This window comes from Callorhinchus milii, unplaced genomic scaffold (genome assembly GCF_018977255.1).
Source record: "Callorhinchus milii isolate IMCB2004 unplaced genomic scaffold, IMCB_Cmil_1.0 Scaffold13, whole genome shotgun sequence".
NCBI lineage: Eukaryota > Metazoa > Chordata > Chondrichthyes > Chimaeriformes > Callorhinchidae > Callorhinchus > Callorhinchus milii.
In genome coordinates, this window is record NW_024704754.1 from 6,358,587 (window position 1) to 6,382,804 (window position 24,218).

Below are 24,218 nucleotides of genomic sequence, written 5' to 3' on the forward strand. Positions count from 1 at the left end.
TACAGTGTGTTCTGTGAAGCGCTTTGGGACGTCCTCCCGACGTGAAAAGCGCTATATCAAATGCAAGGATTATTATTATTATTATCCTACAGAACAACACGTCTGATGAGCAGACTCAGGGTGAAAAACACGAGAGCCATTGATACATGGTTTTAACATTTTAAGAAAACATTATGTGATAATGTTTAGTTTTAGAAAAAAAAAAATTTGAAATTGAGCCAAGAATGGGAAAGAAATGCAAATTAAGGAAAAAAATGCAGCAATATTTATTAGGCATTGAGATTCATTGATGGTTAGTATTACAGTAATAACGCTTGATATTTGAGAAGCTTTACCACTGTACGATTAACATGTGCCAGTGTATGAACAAAATCTGCCTTGCACTGTCGCTTCTCAGAACCTGCTCAATGGGAATGGGAACATGGGATAAAACCCTTAATATTTCCCAAAAAATATTGTCATGCACTTTTGCTCTATGCACTTAATCCTGCTAACTGGGAGATTCACTTTCATATTAAAATGCAAAAGGACTTGCAAATGGAACCTCTTTGAAGTCGGATTATTAAATGTGCTTCTGCCGTGTTCTTGTGGCTTTTAGCTTCTCTTCTCAAGGCCCTCTATTGTATCATAAGGCTAACAAGTAATGAAATGCATCATGCACATAACATTATTTTGTTCATCTCTTTTTAGATGTTTTCTGTTTTTTCCCTCATGTAATTTTTAAGTTTTTTGAACTTTGTACAATCAGTACCAGTGAATCACATTACTAAAAATAAACCATCCCATTTCATTAAAGATATATGATCCAAGAAGTCGACAGCAGTTTGCTTTAGTCCATCTAATGTTAAGAATTGGACATTTCACTTCACACCTAAACTGAATTACTCGTTCTTTTACATACATTTTGAAGCCTCATTTAAATTGGACCATTGAGTACTAATCATACCATGTATCACGCAGGACATTTGGAAATGGTGCGATTTCTTCTCGAAGCTGGTGCTGATCAGGAGCACAAGACAGATGAGATGCACACAGCGTTAATGGAAGCATGTATGGTACGTTTTGCCCAGAAAATAGTTTATCCACTTTACAATGTACTCTGTGAAACGCCTTGAAACATCTCAACGATGTCATAAGGTTCTATATCAAATGCAAGGGTTATTATTATAAGTCTATAAGACGTCCTACAACAAAGTTTTCCCTCTCACCTACACAGGAACACTTTTGTTCGTTTTAGTTCGCATGGGTCACTATTCCATAGTTACTAGCACATACAGTATCTTGACTACGTGCATGTTAGAGAATCTCAAATGAGCTCAGTTGTCTGCTGATTTGTGTCTTCATTTATGTATTTTTCAGCAAGAGTAACTGGATGATTAGAAAGCTGAAACAGAATGTTAAATTGGAAATGTAGTGTTTTGCCCACAAAGTATACAGTCAATTCATTTTGCAGTATATTCTGTGAAGTGCTTTGAGACGTCTTTAAGATGCTATAAGGCGCTATATCAAATGTAAGGATTATTATTTACTATTATCAAGATGCAGATTTTATCTTGAACAGGATGGCCATGTTGAAGTTGCTCGGCTGCTTTTGGATAGCGGTGCTCAAGTGAACATGCCAGCCGATTCCTTTGAATCTCCACTGACTCTGGCTGCTTGTGGTGGACATGTGGAGCTTGCAGCTCTGCTCATAGAGAGAGGAGCAAATCTAGAAGAAGTGAACGACGAAGGATACACACCATTAATGGAGGCTTCACGGGAAGGCCATGAGGAAATGGTAGCATTGCTGCTTGCTCAGGGTATGAGCCAATTCACATCTTTATGTGGGATTTTACAAAAATTTTAGCCTGCATGTTGTTTCAAATTGATGTGTATTCTATACTTTTACTTGCAAAAAGCTCTGAATTTCCACAGCAAAATGGGCATTAAGTGATTAAGCACCACCTGGAGAGGTGGCTTCAGCAATGCTGCGATTTCGCTGCAGTATTAAATGTGGCACTTGCCAATTGTACTTACTACACATTTCCCGGATGGTATTTTGAAAGGCAGTCAGTTCATTGACTATATTATAGGTGCTTCAGAATTGGAATTAATAATTTGTCTACTTACTGAATAAGGCTAAGCTTTTGTCAGAAACAATGACTCCTGTATATTCTTATGCAAGTTTACTCTTGTCACTCAAGCATTGTAACCAAAATCTTTGCAAGTACAACTTTAAAAATTGCTGTTTCAATTCTTAGGAGCCAACATAAATGCACAGACAGAGGAGACTCAAGAGACTGCGCTGACTCTGGCTTGCTGTGGAGGTTTCTTGGAAGTTGCGGACTTTCTAATAAAAGCAGGAGCTGATATTGAATTAGGCTGTTCTACACCGTTGATGGAAGCAGCCCAAGAAGGTCACCTGGAATTGGTCAAGTATTTGCTTGCAGCAGGTGTGTTTTACTACTGACTTGTCCATTGTATATAAAATATTGCAAATGTTTAAAAGGTCATAGAAAAGAGAATAATATATTAACCTAAGTTAATAAGTTGAGCAACTTTGTATTGATACACTAAGCTGATACTGAGTTCTGTTTTCTTGGGTACGGTTTCTAAACACATCACCATTTATTGTTTAATAAGGTGAAATGTTCTAAGTGATTGTATTATTTTTGTAGGAGCAAATGTGCATGCCACCACAGCAACTGGAGATACAGCCTTAACGTATGCCTGTGAGAACGGGCATACCGATGTTGCAGATGTCCTCTTGCAAGCAGGGGCTGATTTGGTAAGCACAACTGCATCTTGGAACAGTTTAATGCACTAGTTGATGTATGCAGTCTTAGTGCTGATTGCACTTGCTTCCTGAACCATCTGATCAAACCTGCAAATTTGCTAAATATTTTTAACCTTTGAAAAATATGTCGAGTTCCATTGTCAATTTTCTGTACGTTTCTTTACTTGAAGGATGAATCGTGAGGTTCGGCTTATAAAATCGTGAAACGACGAAAAATCTGATTTTATTCTAAAGTATAAACTTTTTAAAATTTTATTATGAAGTATAACTTTCCTAAATCCATGTTTGTGTTTTAGGAGCATGAATCCGAAGGAGGGCGGACACCTTTGATGAAAGCTGCACGGGCTGGCCATTTATGCACAGTCCAGTTCCTCATTAGCAAAGGTGAGCCTTTGTCTCCTGTCCTGTAACGTTCAACAAAACAGAATTTTTTTTCAGGGCTGGTAAAAAGCCAGTAGGCCTGACAAGTTCCAATTTCAGTGGCCTTCTGTTAATATATACTGTGAACACATTTGTGTGTTTGAACAAAATCTGCCTTACTTCTTGCTTGTAATGCGATTTTAGTTTGTGTTCCCCGTTGTCTCAGACCCTCACCTTGTACACCAATAATGTAACGTATCCCTTTGCTGAGGAAACCCATAACATTAATTGGAGGCAGACTGCTGAAATTCTTCACCTTGATGCTCACTTAGATTTGCCCGTCTCTAAGCTTTAAGAACAGTTGTAGAAGCTTAAATAACAAGGATGGCAGTAGTTTTCTGGTGAAGGTTGATGACATGGGTGTCGAGGCTCGATTATGGAAACTCCTTCCTCATTGGCCTTCCCAACTCTTTTCCCTTCACAAGCTGCAGATTATCCCAAACTCTGCAGCTTGTATACTCTTGCGCACAGGCTCCGTAATCCCATCACTCCCGCCCTCGTCCGACTCCACTGGCTCCCCATCCCTCAGAGGATCGAATTCAAGATCCCCGTCCTCACTTTCAAGGCAATTCATGGCTTTTCCCCCTCCTACCTCTCTGACCTGCTGACTCCCTACCAACCTACCCGCTCCCTCCGTTCAGCGGGCTCTGGCCTACTCCATGTCTCCCGTCCGACCCGCCCTATTATCGGTTGCCGGGCTTTCAGCCTCTCTGCCCCCAACCTCTGGAACTCCATCCCATAGTCCCTTCGACTTGCTTCCTCCCTTGCCTCCCTTCAAGACCGGTTTCAAGATGCTCCTCTTCGATCGCGCCTTCAGTCGCCCTCCCACCTCTCTGCCGTCCCTCACACCTCCCCCATGCTTGGGTCCTGATCCCTTGACTATCCAGTGCCTTGGGACGTCCTCCCAACGTGAAAGGCGCTCTATAAATGTAATTTTGTTGTTGTTGATGGGTGAGAGTTTACAAATGTAGCTTAAGGTATAACGCTTGGATGTATTTTGGGTTTAATTGCCATCAATTTACTCCATAATGCCACGTGTGTGTTTTCTGTAAACAACTGTTTTTTGAAACAGTACAGCAATGGCCCAGAATTCGTATCAACTAGAATAGAAATGAAAACCTAAAGCAAAAGATTGGGTTCAAGAGTAAACTCGATGTGTTTATAAACAAAAAAGTTAAATTGTTTTTCTCTCATCCACTCAAAAGATGCTGGACTCATTGCACTATTGTCAGTGCAAGGAGTCGACTGCCGTGTTTTTGATGCCTTATCAAAATAGACAGTTGGAAAATCTATCAAAAAAAGCAAAATACTGCAGATGCTGGAAATCTGAAAGAAAAACAGATCGCTGGGAACACTCAGCAGGTCAGATACCATCTATGGTAAAGGGAAAGCAGGGCAACGTTTCGGGTCCATGACCCTTCGTCAGAACTGGGGATGTTTGGGGTATAGAGGTTTTAAGGGCTCTTTCTTGCCCACCTCCCCTCTCTGTTAGTCCTTAAAACCTCTTCCTCCCGACATCCCCCAGTTCTGACGAAGAGTCATGGACCTGAAACTTTGACCCACTTTCCTTTCTCTATAGATGCTGCCTGACCTGCTGAGTGTTCCCAGCAATCTCGGTTGTGGAAAATCTATTAGTTGGATTTGAGGCTCATCAATCATCCATTTAAATAGTGACAGTACTGCCTGCATTGCACCAGATTTATGAATGTTGGCGTCTCATTTAGTCGCCAGAACTAGTGAGCCTCCACCTTTTACAGAATATAGCTTCTATTTTGCCGAATATTGAAATATTCTACAATATTATGAGTTCCTGCAGATAGTTATTGGACCACCTTTCCTTCTAGCTTGCAACAATAGAGGTTTTAAGAAAACAAATTGGGAGCTAGTCTTGAGTTGCCATCAAAAAAAAGTTTGGAAAACTATTTGTTTATTTTTATATTGGGTTGAGACTTTCTCATTTGTATCCATCCTAAACAACAAAGTAAGCCAGGGTTGCTTACAGCTTTGAGCTTTCGTATTAAGTACTAATGCAATTATCCAGCTCCCGTCCCATCCATCTGCAACCGCCCCTGGTCATTGAGTTGCTTCTCAGTCTTGCTCTCCAGCACTCTAGTATGCACATCAGTGTTGCACCTGGAATGATAATTGGAACAGTTTGATGTCCTGGTATGAGGGTGTAGGCTTATATTGACATTACGCGTGCCTGAGTAATCCACATCCATTGACGTGCATGAGTTTGTCGTGGATCTTAGTTCTTTGATAGCTAATAATAATAATAATAATCCTTGCATTTGATATGGGGCTTTTCACGTCGGGAGGACATCCCAAAGCGCTTCACAGAACACACTGTAAAGTGAATTGACTGTATATTTGTGGGCGAACTCGGCAGCCAATTGCACACAGCAATGTCCCACAAACAGTCGTAGATTGAAAATGACCAATTTATTATTGTTTTTGGTTTTGGAGGGATTATTATTAGGCGTGTGGAGTAAGGAAACTTGCCCAAGGTTTTGCCCTGTGGGATAAGGGTTGTCATATAAAGAAGTGCAGAGAGGAATTGACTTATTGCTCCCAAAAATGCTGATGAAATGTTTAAAATCAAGTATTGTGAGTTCAAATGTTTAAAATCAAGCATGCAGATTTATGGAATGCAGATTGACTAAGCCAGTGCAAACGGAACAACGAACACAGCACTGTTAATTGAAGCTAATGTCAGTTTTTAACTTTTCAGGGGCAAACGTGAACAGGGCTACAGCTAACAATGACCACACAGTAGTGTCTTTGGCATGTGCTGGAGGCCACCTCGCTGTCGTGGAACTCCTTTTGGCACATGGGGCCGATCCTACACACCGGTTAAAGGTATTTTACAAATATTCTGTGTGCGATGCTCCAATTTGTGGTGGCGTAGACTCAATCAAGTCATCTAAGGCAAATGCTATCTTCACGGGAAAGACGAAACGTGGCTTTGTTCTACCTTTGCTTTTCAGGATGGGTCTACAATGCTTATAGAAGCTGCCAAAGGTGGACACACAAACGTGGTTTCATACTTGTTAGACTACCCAAACAACATCCTGCCTGTACCAGGACCAGATGTAGCACAGCTCACACCACCATCACACGACCAGTCTCAGGTGAGCTTAATATGCTTTTTAAATTGAAAATGTCTTACATTTCCTAACTTTTTTTAATGAACAGTGTGCTCTTAAGGAACCTTTTGACACTGAATAAGTCACATAGATGGAATAAGATAGAGTAAGAATAATACGAATAAGAAGAATAAGTCTCAAAGCATTACAGAAATGGTGTGGGTTGGGTGGAGCAGGATTGAGGTTGTTGACTGAAGGTGGAGCAGGTTTTGAAGGCAAGTCAGAGATTGTGACAGTTGCATTGAGGAAGGGCAATAGTGGCTCAAAGCTCTTACACGCCTAGTGGGACTGAGCTGTATGCCTGAGCAGGAGGTCATGAGGGCAGAAGAATGGAGGAGATTTTAGAGGGCGAAAGCACGAAAGGATTTGGAAGTCCAATTCACATTTGTTTGTATCATTACTACAAACAGCAGATTTTGTTTAAAAATGAAAATGCAGTCAAATCATTTAAAAACTTGTGGAAATCAATAAAATAGCTCTCGTTGAAGTTTGGACCACTGCACTGACGATAGCACCGTTCAGTTAATTTTGGACCTGCTGAAAGTTATGGTCAGACTGCATTAAACCGTTCCACTTTACTGGTACAATACGAATTATATTTGTATAGCGCCTTTCATGTCGGGAGGACGTCCCAAGGCGCTGGACAGTCAGGGATTTGAGATCAGGAAGGGTGGCGGACAGGGAGAGTAGGTGTAGGTGGGTGGCCGAAAGCGTGATCGAAGAGTAGAGTTTTGAGACGTACCGATCAGACCTTGAGCTGGATGAGTGCGAATTTCCTTCAGCTGAACGTTGACAAGACGGAATCCATACTCTTTGGCTCTCGTCAATGTCTAAAATCACACGGTTCTCACTTCCTCCACCTACCTGACCTCCCTCTAAAACTCTCCGAACCCGTACGCAACCTAGGCGTCAGATTAACACCCAATTATCCTTCCTCCCCCCACATCCAGTCCCTCATCAGCACCGCTTTCTTCCACCTCCGACGCATCGCCTGTCTCCGCCAATACCTCACTACAAAAGCCGCTGAAACCCTGGTCCATGGCCTTTGTCGTCTCTCGGCTGGACTATTCAAATGGCCTCGCCGGCCTACCCTCCACTACCATTCGTAAAATCCAGGTCATACAAAACTGCCGCCTGCATTCTTACCCGCACCAAACTCCGACCCCGATTACCCCAGTCCTTGCCAGACTGCACTGGCTGCCTGTCCCAGAGAGGATTGACTTCAAGATCCTCACCCTTGTCTTCAAATCCCTCCACTCTTCTGCATCCCCCTACCTCTCTGATCTCTTCTCTCCTCACAACAGTGCCCGTTGCCTTCGTTCTGCCGGGTCTGGCCTCCTCCTCGTCCCCTGAGTCCCTCGCTCCAGCCTCGGTGGCCGTGCCTTCAGCCACTACGCCCCGAGGCTCTGGATCTCCCTTCTTCACTCCCTTCGCTTCCCACTTTCAGGTCACGGCTGAAGACCTATCTTTTCAACCGTGCCTTTGGTCACCTTCCTCCCCCTCCCCCTGGCTCGGCCCCGGGATCCGTTAATGTGAAGCGCTCTGAGACGCCATCCGGCATGGAGGGCGCTATTTAAATCCAAATTGTTGTTAAGAGGCAAGGAGGGAGTGCGACGAAGGGAATGTGGAATGGAGTTCTAAAGGGTGGGGGCAGAGAGGCTGAAGGTCTGACTGCTGATGGTGGAGTGTGCCGGGCTGGGCAAGTGGAGCAGGCTGGGGCCTACTGAGCAGAGGGAGCGGAGAGGTCACAGATGTCAGAAGGAGAAGCCTGTGGGAGGGCCTTGAAGGCGAGGACATCTCACGCCAACACGGATTTGTTAAAGGCAAATCATGTCTAACAAACCTGATAAGAGTTTTTCGATGAAGTAACGGAGAGATTGGATGAAGGTAGTGCAGTTGATGTAGTTTATATGGATTTTCAAAAGGCGTCTGATAAAGTGCCCCATAAGAGACTTGTAAACAAACTAGAAGCTAACAGTGTTAAAAGGGCCGTGACAGAAAGTAGGTGGGAGACGGAACGTAGGTGGGAGACGGAACGTAGGTGGGAGACGGAACGTAGGTGGGAGACGGAACGTAGGTGGGAGACGGAACGTAGACGTGGAGTCCTGTAGCTCAGTGGTTAGAGCACTTGCTTTGCAAGCAAGACACCTGGGTTCAATTCCAGGCAGGGCGAAACCTTGGGCAAGTTTCCTTACTCCACACGCCTAATAATAATCCCTCCAAAAAACCCAAAACAATAATAAATTGGTCATTTTCAATCTACGACTGTTTGTGGGACATTGCTGTGCGCAATTGGCTGCCGCGTTCGCCCACAAATATACAGTCAATTCACTTTACAGTATATTCTGTGAAGCGCTTTGGGACGTCCTCCCGACGTGAAAAGCGCTATATCAAATGCAAGGATTATTATTATTATTATTATTAGGTGGGAGACGGAACGTAGGTGGGAGACGGTTGTTTTTCTGACTGGATAGAAGTGTGCAGTGTTATCCCCCAGGGACAGTGTTGGAACCACTGCTGTTTTTGATCTATATAAATGGCTTGGGTATTGGGAGTACAATTTTCAAGTGTGCGAATTATACTAAGCTCGGAACAGGCGGATAGTAGCAGATTGCAAATGGACATAGACAGACTGGTAAAATGGGTAGACACATGGCAGATGAAGTTTAATGTGGAGAATGCAAAGTAATACATTTTGGGAGGAAGAATGAGGAGAGGAAATAAGGGGGTGAAGGAACAGAGAGGCTCGGGGGTTCATATAAGTAGATCTTTGAAGGTGGCAGGACAGGTAGATAAAGCTGTTAAACAAACATACGGGATACCAGGCTTTAGTCACAAGCCAGTGAGCGGCAGGACCTCCAAAACCCATGTAAACCGAGCGGGACTCACAAAAGGTAAGTCAGGCAGCGGAAGAGAGTCATAGGGCTGGTCTCCCAGGGCTCGGGACCAGCGTTAGCCAATGGGGGGTTGGGGTCCCAGGGATTGTGACCGGCGGTAGCCAGTGGGGGGGTTGTGGTCGCAGGGATTGGGACCGGAGGTATCCAGAGCGGGGGCCGGGGTCTGGTAACAGCTAGTGGTAGGGCCGGTGTCTCAGGGATCGGGGCTGGCGATAGTTCGAGGCTGGGGATCGGGATTGGCGTCAGCCAGAGGCAGGGACCTGTAGCTGTAGGCTGGGCCAGGTACACGTGAACTCTGAGATAGGGCAGGTGTCTTGGGGACTTCCAAATTTTCCCGCCATTCTGCGTGACATCACTTCCGCCCTCCAGGTTTGAATCCCTGGTAGCAGCTACCATGTAGGTTATAACCAGTGTCTTCCTCCCTTCCATCCTCTCTCTGTCTCTCCTGTCCTTCCGCTGGAGGCTGCTCATTGCTAACCACAATGAGTGCCCTCCTCCCTCTGCGCCACCTCTAACCCTTACAGCTTCCTGCAGGCTGACAATGTCCCACTAATCCGCCGCCTCCCAGCGTGTACATCTTGGCTGCCACCCCCGACCCAACCTGACCCTCCCTCAAAATGCCCCCCCCCCTCCCTGCAACTCTCCCGCTCTGTCCTGCTCTCTCTCTGCCTTTCCCGCCTCCTATCTCTGCTTGACTGGGCTCATCGCGACACTCGGCGTTGGCAGACGCATCGACTGCCCCATTCCCTACTACCGCCGCAAGCCACCCCGGACCCATTCCCCGGGGACTAACCTCCTCCCTCACCCACATCCCCACCCTCCCTGCCAACCAATCCACTACCCATTCCCATCCCACACATCCACCTGCCAACTGTCCACTCCGCATTGGCCTTCAAAACGTCCGCTCCAAGAAGACCCTGGCCATCAATGAATTCATCCTCGATGAGAACATTGACATTGTGGCCCTCACGAAAACCTGGATCACCCCAGGTGACACCTTTCCCCTCGCTGAGGCCACACCACCCGGCTACACCTATCACCATGCCCCACACCCCAACCTCCACGGCGGAGGGGTGGCCCTCATATCCAGGGCGTCACTTGCCCTATCCCACTACTCCACCGGCTCATTTCTCTCTTTGCATCAGTATCCAAGGCTGCACTCTCCACCTCTCAAAGCCAGTCAGGAACCTCGGGGTTCTGTTCGACCCTGAGCTGTCCTTTCTCCCCCATATCCGCGCCACAACTGGCACCGCCTTCCATCACCTCCGGAATGTCGCCAGACTACGGCACTACCTCACCCCTCACGCTGCTGAAACTCTGGTCCACGCCTTTATCACCTCAAGGCTGGACTATGGGAACTCTCTCCTCGCCGGCTTTCCCGGCCCTCCCTCCACACTGCAGGTCATTCAGAACTCTGCAGCTCGTGTACTGTCCCGCACCAGGCTTCGCGACCATATCACTCCCACCCTCGCTCGCCTCCACTGGCTCCCCATCCCCCAGAGGATCGAATTCAAGATCCTCACTTATAAGGCCATTCACGGCCTTGCTCCCTCCTACCTCTCCGACCTACTATCCCCCTACCTACCCGCCCGTACCCTCCATTCCTCTGGCTCCGGTCTGCTCCACATCCCCCGCCCCAACCGCCCTACTATCGGTGGCCGGGCCTTCAGCCTCTCAGCCCCGAGGCTCTGGAACTCTATCCCCCAGTGCCTTCACCGCCTCCTCCCTTTCCTCCTTCAAGGCTGGTCTCAAGACCTTTCTCTTTGACCGTGCCTTCAGCTCCCCTCTCGACTCTCTACCCCCTCCTCGCTCCCTCCCTTCCCTCCCCTCAACCTGACCATTTCCCCCCTGCTCGGGTCCTGACCCAACTGTACAGCGCCTTGGGACGTCCTCCCGACGTGAAAGGCGCTCAATAAATGGAATCTTGTTGTTGTTGTTGCCCTCTGCCATCCCTCCCACCTCTCTCTAAAAATCCTCCTACTTTACCGCCCCCAAAATCCTCCCCCACCTTCATCTGACATCTCCACCCTCCTAGCTTGCCTCTGCTCCGACCACCTCATCATCCTAGGCGACTTCAACCTCCACTTCACCCCCTCCTGCTCCACCTCCTTAGACTTCTCTCTCAACCTCTCCCTCCACATCCACTCTGCTACCCACACTCAGTCACCCGCTCGACCTGGTGATCCCTGCAACTCTCCCGCTGGTGATCACCCGGGGCCTCAGCTTCTCGGTTGTCACCATCACTGACAAGGTCATCTCTGACCACCATTTCATCTCCCTCAACTCCCCATATCCCTCTCCCCACTGCCTCCAAACCTACCACCATCTTCTACCATCCGTGGAAAAAGATCTCCCCACAGTCCCTCTCGGCTGCCCTGGAGTCCTCCGAACTCCTCCCCCTCTGGCCCACCTCTCGCACCAACCCACTCGCTGCGCTTACTCTTCTCCACAGTACCCTCTCCACCACGCTCGACGCCCTTGTCCCTCTCACCTCCCGAATTACCTCTTATTCCCGATCCTCACCCTGGTTCACCAGCCACCTCCGCTCGCTCAAGTGCCAGGTGCGGGTTGCCAAACGCACTTGGCTCAAATCTGGCCTAACGATCCACCGCCACATCTGGCTGGACCTCATCAAAACCTGCCACTTAACTCTCGCCTCGGCCAAATTGTCCTTCTATTCCAGGTTAATCCTGGATGTGAAGGGGAACCCCAGGCTCCTGTTCTCCATCACCAACCGGCTCCTCCGTCCTCCCCGCCACACCTCGCAGATTCTTTCCTTTGACTTTCACTGTGAGAAAATGCTGGACTTCCTCGAGTCCAAAATCGAGGGAATCCCCTCAGCTGCCACTGCCCCCCCAACTTCCACCCCCTCCCTAACCCCACTCCACACTCTGACAATTACCCATCCCTCCTTCCACATCTTTGAACCTGTTAAGCCCTCTTTGTCTTCACCACCATATCCTCCATTAAGCCTACCATCTGCTCCCTGGACCCCATCCCCACCCCTCTCCTTAAATCCCAGCTCCACCTCCTTGCTCCACTACTTGCCGACATCATCAACCTCTCCCTGTCATCTGGCACTGTTCCTTCCCCACTCAAAACAGCCATTATCACCCCCACCTTGAAGAAACCTTCCCTTGACCCATCACAGCTATCCAGCTACTGGCCCATCTCAGACCTCCCTTTCCTATCCAAGGTCCTTGAGAGAGCCATTGCCTCCCAGCTTCGCTCTTTCCTCTCCTCCCACTCCCTCCATGAACCCCTCCAATCGGGTTTCTGGGCTGCCCACAGCACGGAAACTGCTCTGGTCAAGATCACAAATGACATCCTGACCATGTGTGACCAGGGCTTCCTCTGCCTCCTTGTCCTCCTTGACCTCTCCTTTGCCTTCTGACACCGTAGACCATTCAATCCTCCTCCACCGCCTCTCCTCCCACCTCAACCTTCAAGATTCTATCCTTGACTGGTTTAGGTCCTACCTTTCACACTGCTTCCATTTTGTCGCAGCAAATGGCTTCTCCCCCAGCCCCCGCACTGTCTCGTGCAGTGTTCCTCAGGGCTCTGTCCTCGGCCCCCTCTTCATCTTCTACATGCTCCAACTTGGTGACATCATCCGCAGACATGGGGTAAATTTCCACATGTATGCAGATGACACCCAACTCTATCTCCCTGCCTCCACCTTCAACTCCAGGACTACTGGAGTCCTGATCGACTGCCTGTCCGACATCAAATCCTGGACGAAGGACAACTTTCTCCAACTCAACGTCAACAAGACCGAGGCCCTCCTGATTGGCTTACGCCAGTGCCTCTGCACCTCGGGCGCTGGCAGCATCAGCCTCCACGACTGCACAATCAACCTCACTCAGACAGTCAGGAACCTGGGTGTCTTGTTTGACCCTGAACTGTCCTTTCTCCCCCACACTCGCACCATGACCGGCACTGCCTACCACCACCTCCGCAACGTTGCCAGACTCCGCCACTACCTCACCCCTCAGGCTGCCGAAACCCTCACCTACGCATTCGTCACATCAAGGCTCAATTATGGAATCTCCCTCCTCGTTGGCCTTCCCAACTCTTCCCTTCACAAGCTGCAGATCATCCAAAACTTTGCAGCTCGTGTACTCTCGCCCACCAGGCTCCGTAACCCTATCGCTCCCACCCTCGCCCGACTCCACTGGCTTCCCATGCCCCAGAGTATCGAGTTCAAGATCCTCGTCCTCACTTTCAAGACCATCCATGGCCTTGCCCCCTCCTACCTCTCTGACCTGCGGACTCCCTACCAACCTGCCCGCTCCCTCCGTTCAGCGGGTTCCGGTCTGCTCCATGTCTCCCGCCTGACCTGCCCTACCATCGGTGGCCGGGCTTTCAGCCTCTCTGCCCCCACACTCTGGAACTCCATCCCACGGTCCCTTTGCCTCGCTTCCTCCCTTGCCTCCTTCAAGACCGATCTCAAGACCTTTCTCTTCGATCGTGCCTTTGGTTGCCCTCCCACCTCTCTGCCTTCCCTCACCCTTACACAACCCCTCCCCCATGCTCGGGCCCTGACCTCTGATTATTCAGCGCTATAGGATGTCCTCCCAAAGTGAAAGGCGCTCTATAAATGTAATGTTGTTGTTTACAAATAGAGATATAAAATACAAAAGTAAGGAAGTTATGATGAACCTTTATAAAACACTGGTTAGTGTTCAGTTCTGGGCACCACACTTTAGGAAGGAAGTCAAGGAATTGAAGAGGATGCAAAGGAGGTTTACCAGGATGGTACCAGGAATGAAGGACTTCAGTTATCAGGAGAGGCTAGAGAAGCTAGGATTATTCTCTTTGGAGCAGAGAAGGTCAAGAGGAGACGTATAGACGTTTTCAGAATTATGAGGGGATTTGATAGGGTGAAGAAGGAAAAACTATTTCCACTGGCGGGTGGATCTGTAATCCGAGGACACCGATTTAAAATAGTTGTTAAAAGAAACAGAGATGAGGAGAAATGTTTTCACACAGCGAGTCGTTTGGATTTGGAATGTGTTGCCTAAAGGGTAGTCGAAGCTGATTCGATAACAGCTTTTAAGAGAGAAGTAGATAATTATTTGGGAAGGGCAAGTTTGCAGGGCTGTGGGGAGAGAGCGGGGGAGTGGGATTGAATTGGATAGCTCTTTTCAAAGAGCCGGCACAGACATGATGGGCTGAATGGCCTCCTTCTGTGTTGTATAATTCTATGACAAGGATTTCTGAACTCTTTCCTCTGGGAGATAGAGAGCCAGTGGAGCCGAGGGAGGGTGGGAGTGATAGTGTCACAGAGCCTGGTGCGGGAGATGATCTGCAGGTTGTGGATGGAAGAGTTTGGAAGGCTGACAAACAGGGACTTGACATAGTCGAACCTAGATATGATGAACCCGTTAATGAGGATTTTGGCAGTCTGAGAGGTGAGGTAGTGGCGGAGCTGTGCGATGTTGCAGAGGTGGGGAGAAAGCAGAGCGGGTCATGGCATAGATATGCGGGAGAAAGGACAGTTGAGGGCCAAATAAGATGCCAGATTATGGACTGGCTCTGAGGTGGAGTGTGCATCTGTAGATGGTGATGCTATCAGTGCCTGAGGTGTGGAGATGCTGATGGGAGCCAATCAGGTCGGCCATGGTCTTGTTGACGTTCAGCTGCAGAAAGTTATCATCCAGGACTTTGTGTCTGACAGACATTCTGTCAGGACAGAAGTAGTCCTGGAGCTGAGGGTGGAGAGAGATAGTTGGGTGTCATCCGCATATATGTGGCAGTTGACTCCATGTCTGCGGATGATGTCACCAAGAAGGAGTGTGTACAACTTGAAGAGGAGGCACCAAGGCCAGAGCTCTGAGGAACAAGACTTTGTGGAAGCTGGAGGAGAAGCCGTTTGTGGAGACAAAGTGGAGACGGTGTGAGAGGTAGGATCTGAACCACTCTTGGACAGAACCATGAAGGTTGAGGTGAGAGGAGAGGCAGTGGAGGAGGACAGAGTGGTCCACGGTATCAAAGGAAGCAGAGATGTCAAAGAGGACGAGGAGACAAAGAGAACCCTGGTAACAGATGGACAGAATGTCATTTGTCATTTTGACCAGGACTGTTTCTGTGCTGTGGCAGCACGGAAACCTAATTGGAGGGGTTCATATGGGGAATGGCGGGAGAGGAGGGAGTGAACTCATTCAAAGACCTAGGAAAAGGAGGTTGGCGAAGGGGTGTTAATTTGAGAACAAGAATTGGTCTAGGGAAGGTTTTCTGAGCGCTGGGGTGATGACAGCTGTCTTTAAGGGGATGGGCACGGTGCCAGTGGACAGGGAGAGGTTGATGAGATCTGTGAGTAGAGGGGCAAGGAGATGGAGCTGGGAGGTAAGGAGAGGGATAGGGATGGGGTCCATGGAGCAGGATTGTGGGTTTCATGTGGGTTATAATGGTGGGGTGAGAGGAGAGGAATACCGGTGTGGAGGGAAGGATGGGTAAGAGCCGGAGGGGGAGATGGCGAGGGGGTAGCAATTGGAAGGGCTGAGGTGCTGAGCGGATCCCCTCGATTTTTGTCTCCAGGAAGTCCAGTATCTGGCAAAGCTCTGAAAATATCCCACACTTTGATAAAGGCTGGTGTACTGGCTTTTGACCAGGTTTCTATAATTTGGAGATATTACTATATTTTGGAGAAATGGACTTCAAAATATTTCACTAGATTATAATGGTATAAAGTTTGTAGGTTGGAGTTCCCTGAAAAAATTGTGGTTAGGACAGGACAAAACTTTTGCTTTGGTGTATTTGCAAATTGTTGCATATTTATTCTTCCTAACTTTTGCAGTACTTTTCTGGTCTGGATTCAAATTTAGCTAGAATTAATGATAGACGTTAAAGATATACTGGTCTGGTCACATTACTCCTTAAAGGTTATATAGACAAATGGATCCTGACTTGGGGGAAAATAAATAACTTTTCTTGGCTTTTTTGGCATACTTCTGAATTAGCGAACAAGCCAAAGCACTGACTGACTTCTGGTTGAGTCTTTGGAGTCCCTCCTGGATGTAGTAACATCATAACAGTTGGATTGGTTTCATAGAATAACATGCAAAAGGGTGACCTGAAGTTCTCTGATCCTGTGGGGTGGGAATTAGTAATAAAGAAAAATATTGCTTTCAGGTAAAAGATGAAAACTATTTACTACATTTTTTAAAAATTCTATAGGGCGGGCTCTGCTTCTGTTTTTTCTTGCACCTTATACTTTGCTACCTCAATTGTCGATTTTGTGATTAAAGTTATTGAACTACTGACTTTAATTTCTGTGTGTAAAGTAATATTTACGAAAGTAAGAATTGGAAAACTGCGGTAATTGTCTAAAAGTTATCCTTACCTCATGAGACTTTTTAACAATTCTATAACAAGGTTTGCCTGGGCTGACCACTTCATGTAAACCAACTTGTATTCATATAACAGTAGTACTGTAGATAATTAGCTCAATGAGTATTTTCTTTCCGATGGTGCAAACATTTAAATTGGTATAGCAGGTAGCTAGATTAAAACTGTTTGAGCATCAGTCACTAGGGTTGGATGTTTGAAGCAGAGTACTTTGAATATCTGATGATTAGAAGTGGCTTTGGAAAGCTAAATCAATTTAGATGGTAAAATTCCGATTAAAATTCTGCTTTGAACAATCTGAATTGCAGTGCCTTTCACATTAGGAAGACCTTGTAAGGCACTGAAAGGTTTGCATCCGAGCTGGGGTTGGAATCGAGAGGGGTGGGGTTATGACCGATGGTTGAAGAGAAGAGTCTAAGAGACGAACCTTGAAGGGGACGAGGCTGAGGGGCTCCGATATGGAAGTCCAGAGGATGGAGGCAGAAAAACTGAAGGCTCAACCGCTGTTGGTGGAGCGAGCAGGGTGGGGGACGTGGAGCAGACCAGTGTCTGCTGAACGGAGGGAGCTGGTGGGTTGGTGAATTTGTTTTTTTTAGCAGGTCAAAGAGGTAGGAAGTAGCAAGAGAGTGGAGGGCTTTAAAGCTGAGGACGAGGATCTTGAGCTCAATCATCTGGGTGAGACTTATTATACAAACCAGATGTTAACCACCAGCTGATGCACATATCAAGTTTGTCGTTTAACTGAACTGGTTGAAATGTTTCAGGTTCCCAGGGTCCCAGTACAGGCACTCGCTATGGTTGTCCCACCCCAGGAACCCGACCAGTCTCCCGTAAATGTTGGAACCACGCTTTCTGTCATTAATAAAGGTGAGTGTTTTTGTTTTACTAATTGAGGAAGGAAGCAAATGTGATTTCCTGTGGATTTAACAATATAGTTTCCCTTCCAATGTCCATACCTTAGGGCCTGAGTTTCAGTGCTCATCTCCAGGACCTAAGGTGAAGTAAGCAACCAGTTGAATATGTCATAGCGCAGACTCCGTTCTGACAAGTGCAGATATTTGTCCAGGTGCAAGTATATAGTTTGATGTCAAGCAAACCTGCTTTGCATTGTCTGTAGTTATTTTTGCATAATTTAGCATGCATTTTCTAAATCCAGAATATATTTTCCATCCAAGTGTGGATTCTGACCTAGTACAACAGTATTTATAGACTTTTCTCAGGCTGAATCAATTTCAGCTTTAGAAGTCTTGCTGAGCTGACTCGCTTGCATTGGAATAATTGTATTCCCTGAAACTTTTCTGTCTAAAAGGCCAGACCCAGGATTGTATTAGACAGTTTGGAGAGAAAAAATGAGAGATCGAGAGTGTTAGAGGAAGCCTTGATCATTGTTGCTGCCTTTTCTGGCTTGCTATTATTACACTTCACAAGTATTATTAGTGCTAATTGCGCTTCTCTTCACAATTCTTGGGATGCCCACTTAGCAATCTGTCTAAATGAGCAAATCATTTTTGAGCAGTATCTTACAATAGACAACCTAACAATGCACCACAATTCCTATGATTTTCATATGTTGGTTCACAAATCTATAGAGTGAAGAGTGAACATTTTGAACTGGAATGTTTTACAGGACTATAATAAAATTGATTTCTGCTGACCAAACGTGAATGTTTGAAGTAATCTGTGCCCATCAAAATACTTGCTGTACACACCAGATGTTTATTCTTCCGTTCAAATGTTCAACAGGGAATTATGGGACCAGCACAGGATCCTCTGAAAGAATTTGTGAGGTTGTTCTGAAATCCTAACACAATGGATGAATGCTTATGAACTACTCCAACAGTATTCTAAATTATTGCATTAAGGTGCTATCCAAAGCTCAAAAAAATCAACTAGCCAAGGTTTGTTGATCAGAGTTCTTGGATCCTACTTATTAATGAAATTAAAAGCTAAAGATCATTGTAGTGAATTGCTCAATCTAGCCTAATTATATCATTTTGCAAAATATGTACGGTATGTTTTTAAGTGTCTGCTGACCTACATGTCCCTTCGGGTTGCTTTTTGAAGATGCAATTTGATGACTCTTGCCTGGATGAGGGACACAGACGCTTTTAAAACGTACATTGTCATGAGTGAAGGCATAACGATCCTGGAACACATTCCACTGTTAGGGTGCTGAAAGAATGATGCATCCAGTTTATTATAAAGAATCGACGTGCAGTTTGCATTGGTTGGGGCTTCTAAAAGCTTGTGTCGGTTTGGATTGTGGACCAGTAACACGGTTGTTACTTCTCAAGGCTGCCAGAAAAAGAGCATGTGTACGTTTGGTACAGAAAACTCATCAATTGCTGTTTTGAAACTTGGTTCCCAAGCACTTTCCTTTTACAGGTGTACTTTTAAAATGTTTTATTTGAAAGGACAGGAGTGTGATCCTCATGCAGCCTCCAACAAATTATCCTCTTAATATTTCCAGTCTTGTCATTTTTGTGGGATAAATCCATTATAGTGACATCTGAAGAAAAAAAATGGTCACTCAATCCAAGACTGTTTGTGGGATACTGCTGTGCGAAATTGGTGTTTCTCCCACAAAATAGTCAATTCACTTTGCAGCATATTCTGTGAAGCGCTTTGAGACGTCTCGAAGACGTGAAAAGGAGCTTTTATCAAATGCAAGGATTATTATTATCTGGCTCCTGTTAGTAACAAAAAAACTGTAGATATATTTTAGAGCATGCAGCTAAGATGCATATTTATTATTGCATTCCATTTAATAACTTTAGTAAGCCAGGCACAGTGATCAAGTCAACACAGAACATATTGTGATGAGATTCTCTGAATTTAGTTGTCTATGAGTAAGCGAATCCTCTTCCTAATTTGCAATTATATGGATTTTAGCTATTTATAATTTATGCAAGTGTCGTTCCGTATAAACTTTGAAGAATGTTATACCAATTGGGTGTTGTATAATTCTATAAATCTAATTACATTTACTATGTACATTTGAGAGCACTATTACTGGCATTAAATTCCATCTTGGAGAAGGCTGAAAGATTAGGCTTGTAATTTTCTTTGTTGGCCGTATTCCAAGATATTACCTGCCCATTGTTATTGCGCTTCCAACTTTTGTGTAAACTCAACTAATTGATGGTTGAATTAATGCAGTATTGGGTGGATTAAACTATTGCATTAATTTTTAGCCAGGGCGTTATTAGACCATTTGATGTCTTGCTGCCCGTATTTAGATAAAGTAATGAAGATATTTATGGTTATTTTAAACAACTCTTGTCCAAATTTTTATTGTGAAAATAATCCATGTTACAAAATGAAAGGAACCATGGAAAAGGATTCACTGATCTATCCTGTATTAGTCTTAAAGATACAACTTCCATGAAAAACTGACCAGCATTTCTTACATCAACACTGTTCTTCCTCAAATGGAATCTTATTCCACACACTTATCCATGAAGATGATGCCCATTCAATAGGTTACTATTCCAATTTTTGTAGATTTAACTTCAAAATCTACCTACTTTAAGACTAACTGATCATTTGTCAGATCAGACAGCAGTTAGCTATAGTAGACCCAATGTCAGCAGATTTTTTTTAAACAAAATTGAAGCTTTTGTTTGACTTAAGATCAGGAAATGGATGGAGTTACCTTGCTTAGTTCTCGATCAACTGTTTTACAGGAATCTAGTAGAATTGATTTTGTACGTGTTTGTTCATAACCGAATCTATTTTATGATAACCGTAGATTTAAGTCCTTCCCTGATTGCTGTGGCCCTGGATTTGTTTTCACGTTAGCTTGCCAGTCACTTCTATGATGCAAACTGGCCAATCATTGACATTTCAGCTTGTCCTTCAAAGTGGCCTGGTAGGCTGGTTTTAAGCCATGAAAATGACTTTTTTTTTAAAAAAAGGTCTTTCTCTAGCCTTTCAAAATAGAAAGTGGAATGTGGAAGGAAAGTCATGGGGTTTAAAGGTTGAAACTATTTAGACTAGGTGGGAAAAGTTTATTACAAAATCAAGTTAATAAAACAATCTTGATAAAAGCATGAGAAAGGGACAGAACAGCTCGGCAAATAGTGAAATTTTCATAGTTTCTTTAAATAGCTTTTGCATTCAGTATTTTAGGGAAAAAAATATTAGTGATAAAGCTATTCCTAGTGTTTGAGTATCTTTATTACTATAATTATTTCTAATGTTGCAATATATAACCTGAGCATATAAATAACCAGCTGGCGCCTGGATACTTGATGTGTACACTAGCACTCTAGATTAATGTTTATTTTCTTATGGAGTCAGCAATGACGGCTCAGTATCTTCGTCATACACTTTCGGGGATTTTTTTTGTGAGAATACATTTCAAAAAAGTAACTCGATATTAACTTACTTAATATGTCTGCTGATTTCAATGGTGAATCTTATAAAACAGGTTTGATAAGGTGTGCAGAATCTTTTATTCACTTTGGTAGCCTTTTGGTTTTTAGTGGACCCTTGGCCAACACTTAAGTCCAAGCACTCATACATGGTATAGGCAATCAAAATGTAAATAGTCTACATCCAATTCAAAGGCTTCCCCTTCCTGTATAGTCTTAATATTGCTTTAGTCAGTAGGCGTTTAGTTATCCTGAGGTGCCACCCTTCAGCATTTCTGAACGCCAACTTTCTGTACAATTCAGAATGATTTGTAATGAGTAGAACAGAGTTATCTGCTTATGAAGCACCTATTTCTCAAGAAGAAATGCATCATCCCATGAAACTATCCTATTGCAATTCTTTGTGCAAAAATGTTTTAATGGAATTCATATTTTAGTTATCTTGCTGTTTTATCCTTTTGATATAATTCAAACCTTACTTTTTTTTTAGAAATAGCATGGTGAAGACTATTAATATAGTGTATATATAGTCTATTTTCTTTCTTTTCCCCTATGAGGAAAAATGACAATTATCTGTAGTTTCATTTCCCATACAAAACCCGAATGCAAGTACTTCATTAGACTAAACGAAGCAAATGTAGAATAGTTTACATTCAGTGCTAGACTGAATCAAAAGCCACAAAGTGGTGAAAAGTTTACACTGGTTTCACATGGGTAAGTAATTTCTGCATGGCATTTTTTCAAACATTTTTCGTGTGCTTAGGTACATCCAAGCAGAAGTCCAGTCCCCTGCAGGTAGCGGAACAGGATGTCCAACCCTTCCACCAGTACCAGCCTTTAGAATGCATTGTGGAAGAGACGGAAGGCAAGCTGACAGAACTGGGACAAAGAATTAACGCTATTGAGAAGGCACAGTTGAAGTCACTAGAGTTGATTCAGGGAGACACTTTAACCAAAGACAAGATAGAAGAACTAAAAAAGAGCAGAGAAGAGCAAGTCCAGAAGAAGAAAAAGATTCTGAAAGAGCTGCAGAAAGTTGAAAGGGAATTGCAGCTGAAAACTCAGCAGCAGTTTACCAAAGAATACTTGGAGGCCAAGGGCCAACAGCAGACACTTCAGCTCCAACAGCAACAGCAATGCCCACACAGAGGACTATTCTCTCAGGTGGGGACTGGTGAATGTCTACCAGAGGAAGACTTTTCGAAGTTGCCTCAGGTGGACACCATCTTACATAGAGATGGCCAGCAGCAGCCACCAGCAGCCCAAACAGGGTTTGTTCCTATCCAGCCTTTAGCAACACAAGTGGCGCCAAACTTTACTAGTTCCGTTTATCCCATCACTAATGTACCCGATCTACAGCGAGTAATTGTGAACCAGCCTTTGTTAGGACAGGCACAACTTGCTGGACTTGGACAGGGGCTCTTAGCTCAAGCACCTGATGGATTAATGGTTGCCACTCCAGCACAGACGCTAACTGACACTCTTGATGACATCATGGCAGGTGGGTTAAGAATCGGTCATGTTTGTACTTTACACTTTTCTCGCACCTACTAGCTTTTAGGTACAAGTGAAATTTCGGATAGATTCATTGAGACGCAAATCTATCGATATGTACAGCACGCTTATGCTGTCTGTAACCAAACTGTAATAGCATGGCTCTTTAAGCTATATAAGCCACTCTTTTCAAATTATTCTGAACGGCATTTTGGTCGTCGCAGTTTCGATCGCTAACTGAAAAACAATTGCCCTTCAGTATTGTATAGCAGTTGTCATAACCGAATTTGGAAATGGGCAAGTAAAACCCAATGCAGTTAATGTTGAATTCGTTCACTTTTTTTATTTCTTGCAAAACACATCTGTTCTACTATTCAGAAGTGTTGCATGAGAAACATCTTGATTTTTTTTTTAGTTGGGACCGATCGATATTCTGCGATTTAACACAAGTTGTGTTCTAGGTCTTGTTTTCATTGGCCTTCTAAGTTGTATTACCAGAAATCTGAAACTATTTAGAAACCCAAACTAATTTGAATTTGCAACCAGATCATGAGTTTATCCAGTCGCTGCTGATAAACCTGCTTTAATTGGCTCTGGTAAAAAAATGCTTTGTTTCTGATTGAATAAATGCTTCCTTCTTGTAAAATGTATCCTGAGGTGAAATGGCCTGACTGATCACACACTGCTCATAGCAGGAGGAAATGTTTAATCATTTGAAATGACCAAAAACGAGCTTCTGGTTGATGACGTGTGTTTGAGAGAATTTAAACAAAATAGAATACTTTTATTTTCTCCATGGAGGAAATTATTGGAAAGAACTGAATGTAACTTGTAGCTATATAATATATTTTGCATGGTAAATGGGAGTAATTAGTATTTTACAGTTCCATTTATTTGGTTGGGAGAGGCCAACCAACTGACCCACTTGCCTTCATCTATATGAACCATATTGCTGTGAGCAATAGTGTTTGAAGTCTGCGAAAATAAACAGGCAAAAAGCAAATGCCTTATAATTTGCTAGTATTACAGTTCCATGTTGCTTTGTGAAAGCTGAAGCCACGCTTAAACTTAACTTCAGGATAGTTGAAACCAAAATTATAGGAAGCTAATCTCAAACTTTTTTCAAAAAAACGTTTGATACTATTATCGGGTTTTCATAATTAAATTAATCTGCTGGGGTCATGCAAACAATTGGATCTGAAATTCCAAATGAAAGCTTATGAATTTGGGTGATATAGTGAGCCATAATCGATATGGGTTGTTCGGCATTATCTTTTGTGCAGTGTTAGTACACTGCCACTAGATGTTTGTTGTTTGTGTTTTCAAACTCTGCTATTCATGTAATTGAAACGTGCAATAGTGGCACCTGGTGGTAATGCACGGTCATCCTCCTGAGATCATCCTCCTGAGACATCTTTGTCATATTTGAATGTTGGCTTGGGTAGATATAGTTTACAGAATCTAAATCTTGTTGCAATTTTTTTTCTTTGCTTCTGAAACATACCACGTGAGCACATTAACCTGAACTGTGAGTCAATCTGAGAAAGTACAATCCTAGAATTTGACAGTGTAGAAGAAGGCTACTATGCCTTGTCTGGCTAACAAGCTTGAGACGGATGTGAAGATTAATATAATATTCGACTCCTTTCCTATAGAGTAAGGCTGCTCTTTTGAAGGTGTTTGCTTCTCTTGTCATCGCTTGATATTTTGTGTCCCTGACTCATGAGGTTAGTTGAGAAAGGTTGGTTGAGAAAGATTG

At 44.5% G+C, this 24,218-nt stretch overlaps 1 protein-coding gene across 12 annotated transcripts in view; it reads left to right on the top strand.

Moving 5' to 3' along the window:
• The window catches only part of ankhd1 (ankyrin repeat and KH domain containing 1), a 76,439-nt gene that overhangs the window by 33,154 nt on the left and 19,067 nt on the right, over positions 1 to 24,218 (top strand). For 9 of the 12 annotated variants that reach the window (XM_042340027.1, XM_042340028.1, XM_042340034.1 and 6 more), the window contains exons 7-15: positions 961 to 1,055; positions 1,562 to 1,799; positions 2,241 to 2,432; positions 2,658 to 2,767; positions 3,073 to 3,160; positions 5,928 to 6,055; positions 6,184 to 6,327; positions 17,354 to 17,456; positions 21,729 to 22,466. In XM_042340027.1, coding sequence (XP_042195961.1) covers positions 961 to 1,055; positions 1,562 to 1,799; positions 2,241 to 2,432; positions 2,658 to 2,767; positions 3,073 to 3,160; positions 5,928 to 6,055; positions 6,184 to 6,327; positions 17,354 to 17,456; positions 21,729 to 22,466 — 1,836 coding nt within the window. The remainder of the gene's footprint in view (positions 1 to 960; positions 1,056 to 1,561; positions 1,800 to 2,240; positions 2,433 to 2,657; positions 2,768 to 3,072; positions 3,161 to 5,927; positions 6,056 to 6,183; positions 6,328 to 17,353; positions 17,457 to 21,728; positions 22,467 to 24,218) is intronic. The other 3 variants (XM_042340035.1, XM_042340037.1, XM_042340036.1) reach the window with 1 other exon arrangement.